Here is a 19,721-nt window from a genome sequence, read left to right as displayed (position 1 = left end):
TTTGATGGGCGATCCATATGCCAAACAGAATTGGCTCTATCAGAAACCCAAGACGGAGGTAACAACACTTTATACAGAGAAGGCACTGTGATATGTGACAGCTTCAAAGGACGGGCTGAAGAGGAGGAAGAATGGAGAGTCCAATCCTCAAGCCTATCTTGAAGTTCCAAACGAGGTACCGGCAAGAAAGGTTGAAGCATTTCTGAAATTTTGTGCCATAAAGGACGATAATGAGCTCCCAAACCATACTTGCTAGCAGTCGCAGAAAAAGATAAAAGAGTACCATCATCCTGAAGTACATCCGCCACAGAAGCAATACCTTTGAAAGATATAAAATAAGAACGCCTGGGTTCTTGTATAGCCAAAGGAGGGTGGAATACTTTGGACCAATAATATTCTCAGCTCTCAAGGAATTTCCCAACAAAGAATTCCTGCCATTCCATTCCAAGTGAGATAAAATATGCTTCCAATCAAGAAGCAAACGAGAGAGGAAAGGGCAGCCTCTGATCTTGCCTTGAATAGAGCCAAGTAGAAAATCCCATGGTGTAGGCTGCCAATGCCCAAAAGCAGAAGTATCAATATGCAATAGAAGAGAGCGGATCATGAAAGCCCAAGGCTGATCCCCTTGCATAAACTGCAACATCATTTTCCCCCTGTGAGCAAGTATATGCACTTGAATATTGAGTATGTTCAAACCCTCGTGCATCTTTGGAGAACAGAGACGATGCATAGAGAGTAATATGAGACTTTTCTTGCTATTTTTTGAACGCCAAAAAATCTCCATGATAGCAGACATGAAGGAAGCCAGATTTGCCTTAGTAAACATAATGAGGGGTAGATAGAATTGTATGTATGCTATCAAAATGGATTGCGTTATTTGCAAACGAACATGTAATGGCCAAGTTGCAAGCTTCCAATATTCAAGTCTTTTCCTCAGCTTTGTGAGCACCCAATCAGTTTGTTGAGAATGAGTGAGCCCCCAACCTAGAGGATTAGTAGCCAAGATGTCGAATTAATTGAGAAGGTGGAACAATTTCCTCAGGCCACAAAAGACTATGCTAGTCTTTAGCATGTAAAGGCAAGAGCTTGGATTTCTGAAAATTCACATGAAAACCAGCAGCCAAGCCATATGTGGAAAGAGCCTGCATAATCAAGGAGAGATCGCTCTGAGTATTTTTCGGGGTAAAGAAAGAATCATCAGCATATGCTTGAGCGATCATGCTGCGTCTGCTAGGAATTTCCAATCCATGCAACATGCCAGTGTCCAAAAGGTGGTCCATATATTGAAGCATTGGATGAGTGGCTATGGCAAATAGTAAAGCACTAAGGGGACAGCCTTGCCGAACAGAACAACCAAGAGTCCAGGTTGTAGAAATATCCCGTGAAAGTATGCAGGTAGCTTTACTATCTTGATATAGCCAATTGATAACTTGCTGCATTTTTTGCCAAATCCCAAGGCCTGAATTGTTTGTGAAATAAAGTCCCACTGAACAGTGTCAAAATCTTTGGCAATATCAACTTGCAATAGCAAAACATCCTGCTGCATACATTTGGCATATTCTATTCCAACATAGGCATTAGCAATGCTGTCTGTGATATGCTTACGAGGAACAAAACCATATTGCGCAGGATGCAACCCATCATGCAAATAGCCTTTTATCCGGTCAACAATTATTTTGGTAGTAATTTTGTAAATAGCGGGCATAAGCGTGATAGGTCTCCAATCAGTGAGGCATTTTCTGATTTTGCCAAGCAGAATTCACTATATGCAGCAAAGTATGCTTCTAAAGAGGCCAATATTCTAAGAAAAACTCAATTGTAACACCATCCCATCCTGGAGATTTCCATCTATTACAAGATTTGATTGCATCTGACAATTCCCTTTCAATAAAAGGTTCCTCCAATTCCAAAGCCTGAGTAGTGGAGATAATAGGAGAAACATGCTGTAAAAGCAAATTTCTTGCAGAGAAAATCTACTGTGAAGGAGGATCTGCATAACCAAACTGCTGAGAGAAATGATGTACACAAACAGAAGCAAGCTGTTGCCTTGATGTAGTCCATGAACCATCAGGCATAAGCACCCTGCAAATGTTTGTGTTTAATCTCTTCTGATGCAAGCTTTTAAAAAATTGTTTGGAAGAACATTCTTTATCTATGAAAGCTCTTTGTCTTGCTCTGGTCTCCCATTCGGCAAGTTTCTTGTTATCATTGATTTGGAGACAACGTTTAGCTTGGCATAGTGTTGTTTGCTCATGCAAGAACAAAGGACAAAATTGACTGAGTTCAGTGAGGTCTTGGCAAGTCAATTTAGCCTGAGCAACAGTTTCCCTCATAGTCTTCACGTTAGACTTGCCATAATCTCTAATTACAACTTGCATTTTGGAAACAAAAGAATCCCATGCATTATGAATATCAAAGTGGGTTTGAGAAGATAGAGATTGATAGGCATTAGTAACCATTGCCTTGAAAGTAACATGCTGCAAATAGCTATTTTTCACAATCAAATGTCGCCTTTTAGGCAGTCTATCATCTGGCATATCATGAAAAGATAGCCTCAACCATAACGGTGCACGATCTGAATGCACAAAGGCATAGTCAACCCCCGAAGACCCCAGGTCAACAATGTGACTATTGCTTATCATCAGGACCTGGAAGGCATGAGGGAGCAATATGCTAATGATGCAGATTTTACTGTTAAAACAGATCACCAAAGTCTGAGATATTTTCTAACTTAGACAATTGCAGGCCTTAAGGGGTGCTGATGTGGTAGTACACGTGGCAGCCAGCTCAGATGCTGATGTGGCACTGACACGTGGTAGACAGGTGGCTGATGTGGCAGACTTGAGGTTAAGCCAACCTAACCTTGGTTAGTGGAGTCGTTAGAGGTCCAGTTAGTTGACCCTGTTGGAACGGTCACCTCCCCATCTGTAAGCCCCCAAATGAGGAGAGCGTGGGGGAGGGAGACCTAGGGCAGGATGTGCCCAAGAGAGAAAAAAGAGCCGGGTTGCCACATGGGCAGCACCTCACAGCCAAGAGTGAAGAGATGGCTGCTGCCACATGGACAGCAGCAAGGCTGTCATGTGGGCAGCACTGCTCAAGAGCATCCTGGAGAGCCTAGAGCGAGGTCTTTGGGCTGCGAGTATCTGCAGCAGACGTGCAGGCGGACAGCACAACTGTACGGGCCAGTACGGAGGGCTGGAAGCAAGGTACGGAGCAGATGCAGATGACCATAGGGCTGGAGCAAAGGCGTGGTACAGGCGGGTCAGGAGAGCAGGGTGAACAGGCGCTGACATGGCGGGGGATGGAGCAGCACATGGCAGCCCATATGGAGGGCTGGTTGGGCTGGGCAAAGCCAGCCAACCAGGCCCTATCTAGGGCTGGCCAAGGGCTCAGCCCTTGCATGGAAGTGTGGGCCAAAGGCCCTAGAAGTGTGGGGCCAAAAGCCCCGGGTTGTGAGCCCTTAAAGGGCTGGACCAGCCACAGTCTGGGGCAGGCTGGTCGGTTTTTTGCAGCAGGCCTTGGGGCCTATAAAAGGAGAGGCACTTGCCTCATTTCATCATCCAACAGTTCAGCAGAACAGGCAGCAGACAGGAGCAGCCAGAAGACATTTCCTTGGGCCTCATCTTGGAGGTGAAGGAGAGTAGGAGGTGTGCTGCAGACTGAGCTCTCAAGGGCTGAACCTTGGCTTTCTCTCAGGGCAGCAAGGTGTTGTGATCTGGACGGAAAGTCTATAGAAGCTCAAGGTGGAGCACGTGGGCTCCAGTCTAGAGATAGCCAGCAGATAGGAGAAGGACCTTGTGGTTAGATCAGAGGACCACACCATTGGTGGGACTCTGGATCTATATCTTTTGTATTGTGTCCATAGTTTTTGGACGGAAATATATATTTTGGTGGTTTCTCTATCTGGCTGGTTCATTGTCTATTGATGAGTCTGCACATCTATTGTATGCACATTAAGTAAAGAAGTTTGTGATTCCACACCCACACCACACTGTGTGAGCTCTTGGGCATTACTATAAGTCTTGACTCTTCCGCTGTGCGTACCCTCTGTTGGGTCTTTTCTAACAGACCCAACCAGACTAGTCTGGTCACTGTAACCAGACTGTGACCAGTCCAGTTAGTTTAGTTGCAGACTAACCAAACCAGAACCAGTTAGTCTGGTTAGAGTAACCAGTAGTTACCCATCTGGTTACTGTCCCAAAAAAAAAAAAAAGGGACTGTTGCAGAGATTGTTTCTGCTAGCAGTTTTCACTTATCTGAGGGAGAGAGGGAGAGAAAATGAGAGTATCTTTGCTATCTTTTACAAACACACTTTTTTTTAAAAAATAAAGTGAAATCTTATATTTCTGTGTGGGAAACCTCAAAAGAGGTAAAAACCCACCAATAAGTACAAGAAAAAAATTTACAAGTAAAGCCTCAGAGCAAAAGTCATGAGGCAGCCAAGTAAAAAGTTACATATCAAGCTGGAGGAGGATCAAACACAGCATCCTCCAGCTTCAAATTATTGCTCTGTAAAAAATGATGCAATGATGAAACCACACCATCAATAAAAACCAGCTGTTTTTTGCCCTTGTGATTCTTCTTGATATAGGTTGGTACCCGAAATTTCTAAATCACAGGGTCAAAAACTTATTGTAACATGGGATGAAAAGATTCCGGTAAAAAAGGCACTTCTGTATCCTGAACAGGAGACTTTGGCACAGGTATCAGAGGCAAAGGAGCTAGATCAACATCTGTATCCTTCGACGAAAGAGCTGCATCTGATAAAGCAGGACTCAGCATTTCAGCTTCACTTCGAGGATGAACCTGAGAAAGAGCATGTGCAGCACCCTGTATGATCCCCTCTGCAAGGGGCACACCCATATCTAGAGGAGAAGGAGGCTGATGATGTTCAACGGGAGCCGGATCCTGAACTTCTTTAGCAAGAGGAAGATTAACCTGTGATTTTTCTACCTTCCTCCAATAATGCTTCAGAGTAGTAAAAGAAGGCTTATCTAGTAAAGCCTTAGCAGAAACCGGAGGAGAAGGAAGAGTAAACTTTACAGTTGAAGAAGGAACAGGAGGAGTGGTCATGGAAGCCGAAGGGCAAGCACGTGCAACATGACCAACCTACCAGTACCGATATAATGCTGTAGAAAAAGAGGCAAAATGCAGCGTGATGCGCATCAGATGAGCAAATCCCAAATCAAGATCTAGAGTAGAGGGCACGGGCTGCATCATATCCCATAAAATACAAAGGCAAACATCCGGAGTAGCCTGCAAAAACTCCTGTCTCGGAATATGTAGAGGCCTCCCCAAAAAAGCTGCAAGAGTAGGAAGATGCTGAAGAAGAGGCAGAGGCAACGCTTTGAGGGTAATCTTGACTGGACAGTGAGTCAAAAGAGAGTCAGACGGATCAAAAAGCGGATCCCAGGGCATCACATAAGCAAAGAAACCAGCCCCATGAATACGAGCACGACTGACAAGTCGCTCCACCACATCAGTCGAAGAGCAGTGAGCATAATACAAACCTTTGCCCAGAAAGAGAAAGGAAGAAAGGCAATCCTGTCCCACTGCAACTTCAGCTCAACGACGAAGTTGAGCTGTAGATAAAACCCTGCCCATAAAGTAGAGACAGACCCCAAACTGTTGAGCCTGTCGAAGACCGAAAACCAGAAGGGCAGAATCCAAAGAACAAACAAGCGGTGAACCCGATGAAGGAACATCTGTAACGGAAGCAAAACACATTTGGTGAAGAAGGTCCAGCTGGAGGGAAGACGAAGGACCATGTGCAATATCCAGCTTTGCCGATTTAACCAAAGTGGAGGGAGGCAAAGCACCACACTTCCGCCGAAAGAAGACACGTGCAGGAGGAACAGAGGCAGAAGGGGGGGCTGAAGTAGAGAAAACGAAAGAGCCATTTGTTGGAGCAGCAGGAAGAGGGGAGGAAGAGACATCAGGAAGAGATTGTACCGAACCCGACTGTATGGACATGGGAGCAGGTACGGATGAAGAAAATTGTACGAAGGGGGGAGGCTGTACAGATGACCGTACAACAGGTACGGCCTGCGTAGAGGCAAAGGAAGGGGTAAGAACAGAGGGGAGCGCTGAGGGGGCGGGCAAAGAAGGTATGGCTAGGGGTGGGCTGAGAAGGTACGGGCAGCAGTGGGCCATGTACGGGGGTTGACGGAGAAGGTACAAAAGAAGGCAGAGGAGCAGCAGCAGGGTGCGGGCAAGGTACAGGGACAGATGAGGGAGAGGCTGAGCTCGCCATCCCAATCTCACACACACACTCTCTCTCTACACACACAAACACACACACACACTTTTTTTGTGTGAAACCAGTAACTATATTATTAACATGAGATCAATGTACATGACATTAGACTCCAAAAGAGAGCCTAATGGAAGAACTCAAAAACAGTCAGAAAAGACTTCAAGGCTAGTAGCATCCAAGTCCCTCGCAGCATAACTATCATATAAAGATTGCTTGAGGGACATTCTGAAGAAAGCATATGCCTGAGGAAACTGTTGTCCCATCCTGGAATGCAATCTTTGTGTCCAAATAGTCCAGAGTACCCAAAAACGAGTCCAGTGAAAGAAAAGGAGGAATGGAAACATCTGGGATGAGAAGCATCCAAACATCCAGAAGAGTTTCCCAAATCTGATAGAGGGAAAGTGAAGCCGCAGCAAATGAGAAACATGAGTGATCAATAACCGAGAGTGCGGGCAAGACCATAACAAGTGGGGAACTGTCTCACGGTGATAAGAGCAACGGGGGCAGGAAGGGGAAGCAATGCGACGTGCTGCCAATTTCACCCCAATGGAAAAGGCTCCCACTATACATCTCTAAAAGAAAAGCCTCTGTTTCAATGGCAATTTGGCTTTCCAAAATTTCTTGAGTCGTGATTGCCACCAAGATAGAGGCCTATCCAAATTCCAAAGAGTGTTGGCATGCTTATCAATGCATGGCGGTGGAAGAAGAAATCTGTAAACCATCGGGGAGGCTAGATTATGCATTGAAAGCGAACAGGTAGCAGGGGATAAGGAAGTCAGATTCCAGTCTAGCAATCTGTCCTGTACAAATAGTGGAGGAACAGGAACAAATGGCTGCAACATAGTTGTAAGTATTCTCCAAATGGGCTGATGATGCAGACCCAAGGGGAATGTCTTGCAAGCTTGTGGGAATGAAAGCACATAACCATGTTGATCCATAACATCTTCGATAAATCTTATGCCAAGTTTCATAAGATTATATGCTTTGATAGGTGCCTGTAAAGCAAGAGGCGATCCAAACACCTTGCTCCAATGGATGCTTTCCAAGCGAAAAGAATTACCATGATGGGAAGAAGCACCTGTCCATTTAGCATAAGAGAGAATTCTCTTCCAATCATGAATAAAAGCAGTAGAGACAGGACAACCAGGAATTTTTCCCTGAAATGTGGTCATGACTGCTTCCTAGTGATTTGTAATCCAATGCCCATATGCATGGGACGTCATGTTTCCACACATAGCTGCCAACATAATAGCCCATGGCTGTTTTTGCTGAAAAAAATCAGCAATCATAGTGCTCTTTCTTGCCAGCATATGAAACTGAAGATTGAGAATATTCAGTCCCCCATGAGTCTTAGGAGAACAAACAGCCTGCATGGGAAGAAGTCGCAATGCCTATTTGTGAGATTTGCTTTTCCAAAATATCTCCATAGCCTGGGACATATAGGAGGCCAAATGCTTAAAAGACCAGGGAAGAAGAGGCAAAAAAAATTGCACGTATGCCATAATGATAGAATGTACTATCCGAAGTCGAACATGTAGAGGCCAAGTGGACAAATGCCAGTATTCCAGCTTCTTGTTGATCTTTTGAAGCACCCATTTGAGCTGTTGTTGAGGGGTAATATTCCAGCCAATGGGATATCCTAGATGCCTCACAAGAGTATGGGAAGGGAGGATGTGGCCTGGCCAGAGAAGTGCATGCCAATCAGCTTCTTTCAATGCTAAAAGATTCGATTTCTGAAAGTTAATATGCAGTCCAGCAGGTATGCCAAAATCATTCAGAGTATGCATCAAGTGAGAGAGGTCACTTTGAGAATTCCTGGGCATGAAATATGAATCATCAGCATATGCCTGTGCAAGAAACGGCTGTGCCCTTGGAATTTGCAAGCCATGAAGCTGCCCTGTAGTTGCAAGATGATCCATATGCAACAATAACGGATGAGTAGCAATGGCATATAGTAGCGAACTAAGAGGGCAACCCTGTCTCACTGAGCGGGTCATAGTCCATGCTCTTGACAACCCACCACCAAGCAAACACTGCGCGCACAGTGGCATGAGAATAGAGCGAGTAAATAATATGGACCAGCCGAGGGCCAAATCCCAATTTATGCATAGTCTGAGAAATAAAATCCCAATGGACAGTATCAAATGCTTTGGCAATGTCCACTTGCAGAATGAGAACATCTTGTTTAGAATATTTGGCATACTTAATTGCAAGCAAAGCATTGGAGATATTATCAGTAATCTGTCTTCTGGGAACAAACCCATACTGCCTAGGATGAAGTCCTGCTTGCAAGATAAATCGAACCCTGAGGACAATCATTTTGGCAATGAGTTTGTAAATGACTGGCATAAGAGATATGGGCCGCCAATCAGCCATTGTCTCACACAACCTTTTTTTGGGGATCAATTTGACAAGGTCATGTTTCCAAGAAGGAGGAAGAGATTGTTCTGCCCAAGCATGATTGATCATAAGAAGCAGAGTGTTCTTGAGATCACCCCAAAATGCACGGAAGAATTCTACAGTCAATCCATCCCAACCAGGAGAGCTGCCTTTACGTAAATGACTCAGAGCATCATCTAGTTCATTAAGCATAAAGGGCTGCTCTAGTGCATGAGCCCGTTCTGGGGACAGTATGGGCTGAACATGCATAAGAAATTGAGACCTAGCTGCATTCACTTGCATTGAATGATCAAGCTGAGGAGAAAAGAGATGCTGGAAATGACTAGAGCATTGCGATTCCAATTCTGATTTGGATGTGGTTCAGGTGCCATCATCTTGCCTGATTCTGCAAATATCCTCCTTTCGCCTATCCGCATGCAGGCTTTTAAAGAAGGCTTTGGAGGAGCAGCCCTTATCCAAAAGGGGTTTCATGCGAGCTCGGATTTGCCACTTCTTTAATTTGCGAAAATCATTTTGATGGATGATGTGAACCGCGTAGGCACAGGAATCCTGTTCAGAGGAGGTGAGCTGCCTATGAGAGCTGATTAAATCCATTTGTTGCTTATGAGATTGAGCCCATTTCAGCTTAAGCCTGAGGTTTCCCATGTAACTCCGTCCATAATCTTGAATGACAGCCTGCAAGCGATGGGCAAGACTGATCCAGGCGAAATCCATGTCCTCCTGAGCATGTGAAAGGAGGGGGCGAACAGCCACTCTCACCATGTTCTGAAATTGTTGATGCAGCAAATAAGCACCATTTACATGGAGTAGGCGACGACCCAAAAAAGGCATATCATCTGTCAAACGTGCTATAGATAATGTCAAGCATATTGGGAAGTGATCAGATAACAAGAGGGAATGATCAACCCATAGTGCACATGTGAAACTAGCATACTGCTGAGCATGCAACAAATACCATCTGTCAAGTCAAGCCCAGTAATGAGTAAAGGAATTGTGATGGTATGTGTAACCCATATCTCTATCCCTTGTTGAGAGCCATAAATCTTGTGCATGCAAGAAAGAAAGCATATCTTCCCAATGTCGAAGCTCAGTGGGGATCATGTGAGAACGATGAGTGGTGTTGTCTTGGATGGCTGGCGAATTATTAAAGTCTCCACACAAAAAGGCATTGGACAGCCATGGATATTGTTTGAGGGAGGCCCACATTCGAGCTCTTGTCGCAGAAGTTTGAGAGGCATAAACAGATGCTATTTCATAAAGATCAGCATGACAGATGCATCTGATCACCATCCATCGACCCTGGGGGTCATTGTAAGCAACCGTGGGCTGCATATCATGTTTCACCAGCATGCATACCCCCGAAAAGTGCATTGTACCAGCATAAAAGATGTCGTAACCAGCAAAATGGCCTTGCTGGCCAGCCAAGAAGTGTTGGTTGTGTTCCTGTAAAGAAATTACATCGGGGTGCATTCTATGTACATAGTGCCAAAAAAGTCTCCACTTATTGACATTGCAAAGACCTTGAACGTTGTATGAAATGCAAGTAATTGAAGTAGACATAGAAGGTATGTACAGCCGAACCAAAAAGCATAGTGAAGGTGTAAGTTGTCAGGCCTCAGCCATGACATCGACATCCACTTGGCCTCCTGGATCAGTGGCTCTATAATCCTCATCATTGTCACATAAACACACACACACACACACACACACACACAAACACACATGTGAAAACCATTTGTATTGTATTACAAGAAACTGTGCAACGGTGCATGTAGGCAATCAAAGAATGATTGCCGTAGAGAGCACGGAAGAAATGATACTTAGGCAGGGCAAGGTCTCCAGAGACTCTATGATATTGGTCCTTGCATAGAGTCCATAGTGCCCAAAAACGAACCCAATGAAAGAAAGGATCAAATCCCTGCCTTACAGGATGAACATCGAAGATTTAGAATAGCTTGCCAAATTTAGCTATAGGAAAATAGGAAATCACGAGAATCCGGGCAATGCCAAAAACAAATGAGGCACAGATTCCCACAAGGATAGAAATCGGCGACAAACAGCAGGAACAATGTGCATGGCACCTGAAGCAACTAGATGATACAGAGTATATGAGCATCGGGTGAGTAGCAATCGCATAAAACAAGGCACTGAATGGACAACCTTACTGTACCGAACTTGAAAGAGTTGACTCATCTGTTATATCCCCATCTAGAATAGCTGCAACCTTACTATCCTAATAAAGCCAATAAAATAGGTTTTACATTTTCTCCCCAAGTCCTAGAGACTGCATGGTTTGCGAAATGAAGTCCCATTCTACCATGTCAAATGCCTTAGCAATACCCACTTGCATCAAAAGGAAAAAGCATTTTCGATCCCCACATAAGCATTAGCAATGTTATTAGTAATATGTCTGTAGGGAATTAATCCATATTGAGCATGATGTAGATCCATATGTTAAAAACTCTTGATACGATTCACTGTCATCTTAGCAACCAACTTATAGATGACAGGCATGAGTGTGATGGGCCTCCAATCAGCAAACGTCTCACATATTTATGTTTTAGGAAATAATTTGATTAAACCTTTCTTCCAACTGGTTGGCATATGCTGTGTTTCGCGGGCATTATTAACCATATATATACTAGTGCAGGTGAAGTTGCATCCCAAAATTGCAGAAAGAATTCACCGAAAGACCATCCCAACCGGAGCTTTCCATTCACCACATAATTTGATGGCATCCTTCAACTCTCTTCCTGTGAAAGGAGTTTCAATCTGCATGGCCTGTTGGGAAGATAGAATTGGACAGACATATTGAAGAAGCTCTTGCAGTGCAGCCCTCACAGCATATGAGGGGGAAGCAACATGCCCAAAACTGATGAGTAAAATGAGTAACACATGCCCAAGTAAGTTGTGCTCCCAAATGAGTCCAGTTACCATCTGCATTTTTAACCCGGCATATATTGTCACCTTGCCTTTTATAATGCATAGAAGAGCAGCCTTTGTTAGAGAAGGCCCTTTGCCTGGCCCTAGTTTCCCACTATTTGTACCTCCTTCTGCTTCCTTAAGCCTACAGTGGTATTAGAGCAGCTTCTTGCTCGTGGTGCTTCTTCCCCTCCTCTGCTTGCCCACAGCTCCATGGAGGCGTCGTACGTCATCTACGTTTTGCATCACCAACTGTGAGAATGTTTGTACGATTCTTGCAGATCTTCATACAGCCCTGCGTCAATCTTCTGTACAGCCCTGCACCAATCTTTCTTACAAGCCTGTGCTAGTTTTCGTTCAGCTTGCGTCAGATTTGGGTGTTCATCCGCACAGGTTGCATGGCGCCGTACAACTTGCAAAATTCTTCGTTCACCTTTGTACCCCATTGGCTTAGATTTGCAGGTTTGCAGTTATATTGTCAAGGACAGTTGAAATTTGGGGCTCTTGTGTCACATTTGCAGGTTTTGCAGTGACATTTTCTCCTTCAGTCACATTTTTTGGGCTTTTGCAGTATTTGCCATTTGTTGGCTCAATTTCATCTCCAAAATTGGGGCTTTAGAGTGTTTTGACGTCAGATTGTCAATTTACAGCAATTTTTGGGGCCTATTCCTTAATTTGGCTTCTTTTGCTGCAATTTGCCCTTTAGAAATTGGGGCTTTTTACATTGAGCTTCAATTTTGCAAAGGACAAGGCCTTTGGTAGATTTGCAGGTACTTTTGCTCTCAATTTGAGTGAGAGAATCTGACATTTGCTATCTCTAGCAGTCAGATTGGTCTATTTGGCATTTTTGCAAGACATTGCAGTCAGATTGCAGGATATTCTCAGATTTGCAGGTTATTTTGCCACATTTTCTCAAATAACAGTGACATTTACCTGCTTTGGTCTGAAATTGGCGATTTTTAGTGAAATTGACAAGAAATTGCAAGACATTGCAGGACATTTGGTCACATTTGCAAAGTTGCAGCTTAATTTGGGGCTTTTGCCTTAGCTTCTATTTGCAGTACTGCGGCATTCTCCTTGAAGATGATAAGTTGGATGGCACCAACTATCCTATGTGGTCCTACCTTATGAAGCATATTCTAGTTGCAAGAAACTTTTGGAATATTGTTTTAGGTATTGATTTGAGGCCAGCCAATGCTGCTCAAGTGGGCTGCCCCTACTGCTGGCACTCCTCCAGGGGGGAATCTTCTTGACTCTTCTTCCTCTAGTACTCATGTCACTACTCCTCCTACTTAGGATCAGATCAGATGGGACTCTAGAGATGCAAATGCACACTCACGTATTGCCTTATCATGCAAGAGAATCATTATTCCACACATTAGGTCATGCAGGACAGCAAAGGATGCTTGGGATAAGCTAGCTTCTCTTTATCAGGTTCGCAATGAGGCACAGGTTGCATATTTGAGAAGACAATTGCAGGAACTCAGCATGTAGGAAAGTGACTCAATGGATACATATTTAACAAAGGTCAAGGACCTCATGGAGCAACTTGCAAATATTGATGAAGTGGTGCCTACTTCTCAGGTTGTTAGCACTACATTGAATGGACTGCCAGACACATATCAAGGGTTTGCTACAACCCTTAGACTTGTAGCCAATGGAAATCCTGATCACTACTCATTTGATCAGTTAGTCACTTTGCTTTTGCAGGAAGAGCAAAGTCGTGCTAATAGGCAAGCTACTATTCCTCATCATGCATTTGCTTCACAGCAGAAAGGAAAAGGCAAGGCTTCCAAGCCTATGGGCAAGCCTAAATATGTGCCTAATAGTCGCAATTCCTCCAATGTATCTCACAATACAGTAGATAAGTCCAAGAAGAAAAGATGCAACTATTGTCGCAAGCCAGGGCATGAAATTTCAGAATGCAAGAAGCGCATTGCTTTGGAGAAAAAGAAAGCATGATTGGCAGTAAATGCCTCACATGCAATTGAATCCCATGAGCCAGTAGATGCCTCACATGCACATGCTCTCGAGGATGATTGGGCATGGGCTGTCCATTGCTCTTTTGATCCCTCCAAAGTTGATGCATTCTTTTCTGCTAATGATGCTCAATCTTGGTATTTTGATAGTGGTACTTCCAAGCACGTAACCTCTTGTAGACAGTTGTTTCATTCCTTGGCTAATGCACCTCGAGGGGGACTGTCACATGTGCTAATAATGCTTCCTATGCTGTAAAAGGAATTGGAGATGTGCGGCTCACATCCATTTCAAGCCATCCTGTCACTTTGACAAATGTTCTTTTTGTGCCCGGAATTGAAGTCAACTTGATTTCAATTTCAGCAATTGCCACTTCAGGTTTCAGAGTGATTTTTGATGGATACAGATGCCTAGTATATGATCTTCATGATGACAATGCCATAGTTCTGACTGGCACTTCGAAAAAGGGGCTTTATCACCTTGATTATCACTCAGCTGCACTTTCTATTGAAGCAGATTCATAGCTTGCCGAAAATCATCTTTGGCATGAGAGAATGGGTCATCTAAATTATAGAGCTCTTGCCAAGTTACATTCACAGGGCATGGCAAACGATGTATCTAAACTTACACAGTTTCCAAACATGTATGTGAGGGTTGTCATTTGGGTAAGATGCATCGATTTCCTTTTCAAAAAGATTGTCTAAAATTCTCACAAAGGAAATTGCAGCTAGTGCCCAGTGATGTCTGTGGCCCAATGAGGACAAATGCCATAGGAGGGTACAAATATTTCATGACTTTAATTGATGACTTCACAAGATATTGCTGGGTATATGCTTTAAAAGCCAAATCTGAAGTGTTCTCATGCTTTCAGAGGTGGCTGAATATGGTTGAGAATGAATCAGGATGCAAGCTTGTCACGCTTAACACAGATAGGGGGGGAGAGTATACGTCAAAGGAGTTTAATGCATTTTTGTCTTCACGGGGCATTATTCACTCGCGCACTACTCCTTACACTCCTCAGCATAATCCTATTCCTGAAAGAAAGAACAGGTCCACTATGGAGATGGCCAGATGCATGCTTAAGGCCAAGTCCTTGCCCAATAAATTTTTGCTTGATGCAGTGATGTGTTACACCTTACGAAGCATGGAAAGGCAAGAAGCCTTCACTTTCACAGATGAGAGTTTTTGGGTCTCTTGCATATGTGCATGTACCATCTCAGCTGAGACATAAGCTTGATGGTAAGGCAATCAAATGTATATATATTGGTTACAGCCAGGAGAGCAGAGGGTATCGGTTGTACCAACAAATACTGGCAAGATTATTGTCAGTAGAGATGTAATCTTTGCTGAACATTCAGCTTCTCCTCTTGTGGACTGCAAAGCTAAGCCAGAAGTTGACATGTTTGATGCCTTTGACTCTTGGTTATCTCTTCTTCCCTCAGGGGGGACTTTGACCAGCAACATGAGCCTCCTGCAGGCCCTCCAACAAGCAATGATCAGTCAACAACCCATGCTGATTTGCAGGTTCCTCTTCCAGCACAAAATGATCCCAATATTCATGATGTAGTGATTGAAGAAAGAGCTGTGAATAGACAGCAAAGGCAAGTCCCCAGATGGCTTCTTGACACATTGAAGGACTGCAAACAAGATCAACCTCTTGCTGCCTGGACAAGATCAGGGAATAAACAGATGCATGGTCACTTTCTTGATTTTGCACTCCTTGCTATAGCTTGCAATGAAGAGCCTTTGTGCCATAAAGATGCTTTTAATGGCAAAGAATAGATGGATGCAATGAGAGCTGAGCTACAATCCATTGCCAAAAATGACACATGGGAATTAGTAGATCTACCTCCTGGCAAGCATGCCATTCGTACCCGGTAGGTCTACAAATTAAAAAGGAAATCTGATGGCAGCATAGATCGACACAAAGCCCATCATGTTGCAAAAGGGTATGCCCAACAACAAGGCATTGACTTTGAGGAGACCTTTGCGCCCACGTCCAGGATGGTATGCTAAAATTCATGCACATTTACTGTCCCTTGGTTTTCATAATAGCCCAACAGAGCCCACTCTTTATGTCCGTGGGAGTGGATTTGATTTTTTAGTGCTGATTTTATATGTGGATGACATGTTGATCACGGGATGAGGTTGAAGGCATCCAAAGCACTAGGCTTCTCTCCTTGTTTTCTCTTTTTGCTCTGGGATTAATTAAGATTTTGACCAGGCCCGGGCTGCCATTGGGGTTCTTTTCTTTTCACCCCAATGGTGGTACTTGGTTTAAAAGGAGTCTCAACTGGGTTCGCGTGCTTGGCTTAGCCACTAGGCTGTGAGACACTCCCTTTACTAACCCACTTCTTCTTAAACCCACTTTTGTTCGGGTACTCATACCGAGCCCCAGCCTGCACAAACACTCTTGGTTTGTTACCTTTGGCATCCTCATAGTTCAAGGCTATGGCAATCGGCTTCAGAGCTTGCGTAGGAGAGATAATGGGAGGGATAGGCCGTAACAATTGGCTCCTGGTTGCAAGAACCCCTTGTGAAAAGAGATCTGCAATGCCAAATTGACTAGAAAAATGAGGAACATGTGTTGTAGCAAGTTGTGCTTGAGAAGAAGTCCAAACACCATCAAGCATAAGAGCACGGCAAATATTTGCAGATTGTCTCTTGTAATGTAGGCCTTTAAAGAAATCTATGGATGATCAACCTTTATTGAAGAAAGCGCTCTGTCTTGCTTTTGTCTCCCATTTAGTGATTTTTCTATGATCATTACTTTGTAGACAGTATCTAGCCTGACATAGAGATGTGCTTTCTTCCCTGGATAAAGCCGAAAATGACTAAGCTCAGTCAAAGATTGGCAAGTATTTTTGGCGTGAGCAACAGTGTCCCTGAAGGTCTTCATATAATTTTTGCCATAATCCCGAATAACTAATTGCATTCTAGCAACAAAAGCATCCCAGGCATAATCCATATCAATGAGACTCTGCTGCAAAAGAGGTTGACAAGCATCATAGACCATTGCCTTATATGAATCATGCTCCAAATAAGTATTGTTTACAATGAGCAGCCTTCTTTGTAAGAGTCTATCATGTGGCATTTCATGTAAAGAAATCCTCAACCATAAAGGGGCATGGTCAGAATGCGTAAAAGCATAATCCACCCACATTTTGGTAGTGAGATTATCATAGTGTTGCGGGCTGACCCTACACCAACGATCCAGGCGAGCCTGATAAGAAGAATGTGCATTATGTTGGAAAGTGTAGCCTGGCAAAATGCAAACATGGTTACGATTCCTTCCAAAGATCAGCCAAACTGAGCTGAAGCAATAATTGAGACCAATAATGCCTTTCAGAGGCCAACAAATGAGTAAGACCAGATGTATTATCTCCCTATTGAGGGGCATTATTAAAGTCTCCACAAAGGAAAGCATGGTGTCTCTAGGGATACCGCTGCATATCATCCCAAATCCTACCTCTACCACCAGATGATTTGGGTGCATAAACTGAAGCAAATTCAAAGATCTCTCCTTGAACAAGATACTGCATAACAATCCATCTGCCCTGAGTGTCATTAAAGGCAACAGTTGGCTGAAGATCATGCTTCCTCAAAAAGACCACACCTAAAAAAGAGTGCTCTCCCACATAAAAGATATCATAGCCAGCAAATGTTGTCCTGCATACATATGTTGATGAGAGCTTGGTAATCCGTGGTCGGTGACCATGGAAGCACATGTACCGTTTTCTGTCCATAAAAAAGAGGAGAATGCTCCAATAGCACTTGCTTATGCTCCTCATCTGTCATAATGACAAAAAAGCCCTGGCTGCATAATGGACCTTGCAAACAAAAGAACCACCAAGTGTCGTGGTCAACCAGTTTCCTACATCTGCAGCAACTGGCATACGACTTGGAAGTAGATGTTGAATTGCTTTGGCGATTCAGTCCCACTTGAGCACAGTAGAGGCTAGATAAATATTGACCAACAGATCAGCATTGTTAAGGTTATGATTAGTGTAGTAATGACACAGTAAACCACTGTTCAATACAAATTCTCCGTGGTAACATGGCAAAAACAAAATTTCCTTGTTTTGACCTTTCTTGCAGTAATAGTATTTGTATACTATGGCCACTTACTGTAGACAAAAAGACGGTCTAGGAAAATATTTCCTTGTGTCTTCTTTTCAGCAACTTTTCCTTGAGAGTCTTGTGAATATTGTTTGGAACTATTCTCAGTTTGTATGGGCAACCATGCATTTATGTGACTACAGGCTTGTGCTATGGAAAGTTGGAGGCTGGAGTTCTTGTTTTTGTCATCCCTACTCTTCTGCTTGGACATCTAGTATGCCTCTTCTCTCTTCCCAGTCTGGCTGCATGTTTTTAACTTGAATTTATAGCGTCTATGTATGTGATATAAACTTCTGGAGGTGATTCTTGAAATAATACACTTAAAATTCATATGATCTACACTTCTGCGAAATGGGTTAATCATTCGATAGTAGAGTTTTATTGAAAACTTGAATATATTGTAAATTGTTTTATTTCTCAAAAATTTCCTTTTATCTTACTGATTTTCTGTGTACATAAAAACCAATCCAAGGAACAAAAGGAAAGCCATGGATTAAGTGTTGTGAAGGAAAGCATGCATGATTAGTAAAGGAGGTTTGACACACAAGGGAATTTTATTCAACAATGTAGGGCCTATTAAGGGGTTTAGTCTCCCTCCATTGAATCTGGATGCTGAATTGTAGTTGGATTCCTTAGAATTTTCCTATCTGATATCTCAAAAGTTCTAACTTTATTTTCATTTTAATGCACATCCTGCAACCCTCTTGACCTTGCTCCTTTTGGTTCTATGCTCTTAACATTGATGCAACTTTGGATCACAAATGAATTCTAAATTAAAGATTTTGGTCTGCCATAAGCGAGCGCTCCCTCCTGCAAGGTGTCAACTTGGATGGATACTATGATCCTAAGATGGTTATAGCTGCCTGGTACACTGCAGATCCTTACTTTGTCAGAGTGACTTCTTCTTTTTGGCTTACTCACTTGTCATATTACATTGAATTAAATATTGGATGATTGATCACAATTAAGCAGGCTCAACAGCAAAGCCATTGTATCTGTTATGCTCTAGTCGAGATAGCATGACCTCGGATAGATCGGTGGGCATTTTCTCTAAGATGACCAACTTTTGTAATAATTAATGCGCGTAATTAAATGGTCAAGAGAAGTAACTGCCAAGGTCCTAGGTGAGGGCGTAATGGCATTGACTAGATAGTTCTAATAGGGCTAGGGCCTAGGTGCATCTAAATGTGCAAATTGCCAAGGGGCAATTGTTTTAAAAGGGAACCCCAAGAGAGGGGTGAAAAAGGATGCATCTAAGTAAGGGCCTAAAATGTGACATGTGGCCAGGAACTATCTAGGGAGATGTGGGTCTCAAGGATAAGGATGAGGAAAAAATCATGAAGAAACGTACGTAATGAGACGAATCCTATCCGGAGAGTTTGGCTGGGTGGAAAAATGAGTTGCCATCGCCCGTGACTGCACTAGCGTAGGAATTAACACTGAAGGGTTTAACACTTGGTATCAGAGCGCAGTAAGGGAGAGATCGACGTGAAGGAGCTGTTAGGAAAAATTGCGTAACCCTGCTCGTCGTCATCTCCACGTAAGTGACGAAAGCTACGAACGGGGAGAGATGATGCATTGAAATACCTTCAGTTTGCCGTGATGCAAATCTAATCTCAGCAATTTCAAACCTGCGAGAAACGAGATTGGAACGGACGTGGCACGAAAATTTGCAGAGATGGAGACGCCGTTTGCGGTGATGACAATTCGGAAAGATGTCTGCAAGCGATGGCGGAAATGCAACGTCAAATAAGCATTGGCACGATCTCTGGCGGAGAAACAACGGGCCTGTGAGGCGAAAGGGAAGTAGCGCAGGTTAGTTACCGTGGCCAACGAACGGTCAACATTTGGAATAGCGGGGTGGTTCTGCAGTTCGACGAGGAACGACGAATCAGTTGGAGGTCTCTAAGAGATACATCGTAGGAGTCAAGGAATTGCGACAGCAAAGCTTCCCATAATCGAGCATCTGAAAATGATTAGCTCGCTGGAAAGCTGGAGGTCCTACGAGGGTTACTGATTCGTTACTATGCTGAGCCAGTTGACAAGG

At 43.5% G+C, this 19,721-nt stretch overlaps 1 protein-coding gene across 1 annotated transcript in view; it reads left to right on the top strand.

Moving 5' to 3' along the window:
* The window catches only part of LOC147879900 (integral membrane family protein), a 106,944-nt gene that overhangs the window by 48,766 nt on the left and 38,457 nt on the right, over positions 1 to 19,721 (top strand). The window contains exon 3 of the mRNA XM_087371786.1: positions 17,818 to 17,888. Within this exon, the coding sequence (XP_087227912.1) occupies positions 17,818 to 17,888 (71 nt within the window). The remainder of the gene's footprint in view (positions 1 to 17,817; positions 17,889 to 19,721) is intronic.

The sequence above is a fragment of the Dipteris shenzhenensis genome, chromosome 33 (genome assembly GCF_047967505.1).
Source record: "Dipteris shenzhenensis isolate YYH24624 ecotype China chromosome 33, Dip_SZ_1.0, whole genome shotgun sequence".
NCBI classification, from domain to species: domain Eukaryota; kingdom Viridiplantae; phylum Streptophyta; class Polypodiopsida; order Gleicheniales; family Dipteridaceae; genus Dipteris; species Dipteris shenzhenensis.
The sequence above is the reverse complement of the archived record's forward strand: the minus strand, read 5'-3'. Positions and strand labels throughout refer to the sequence as shown.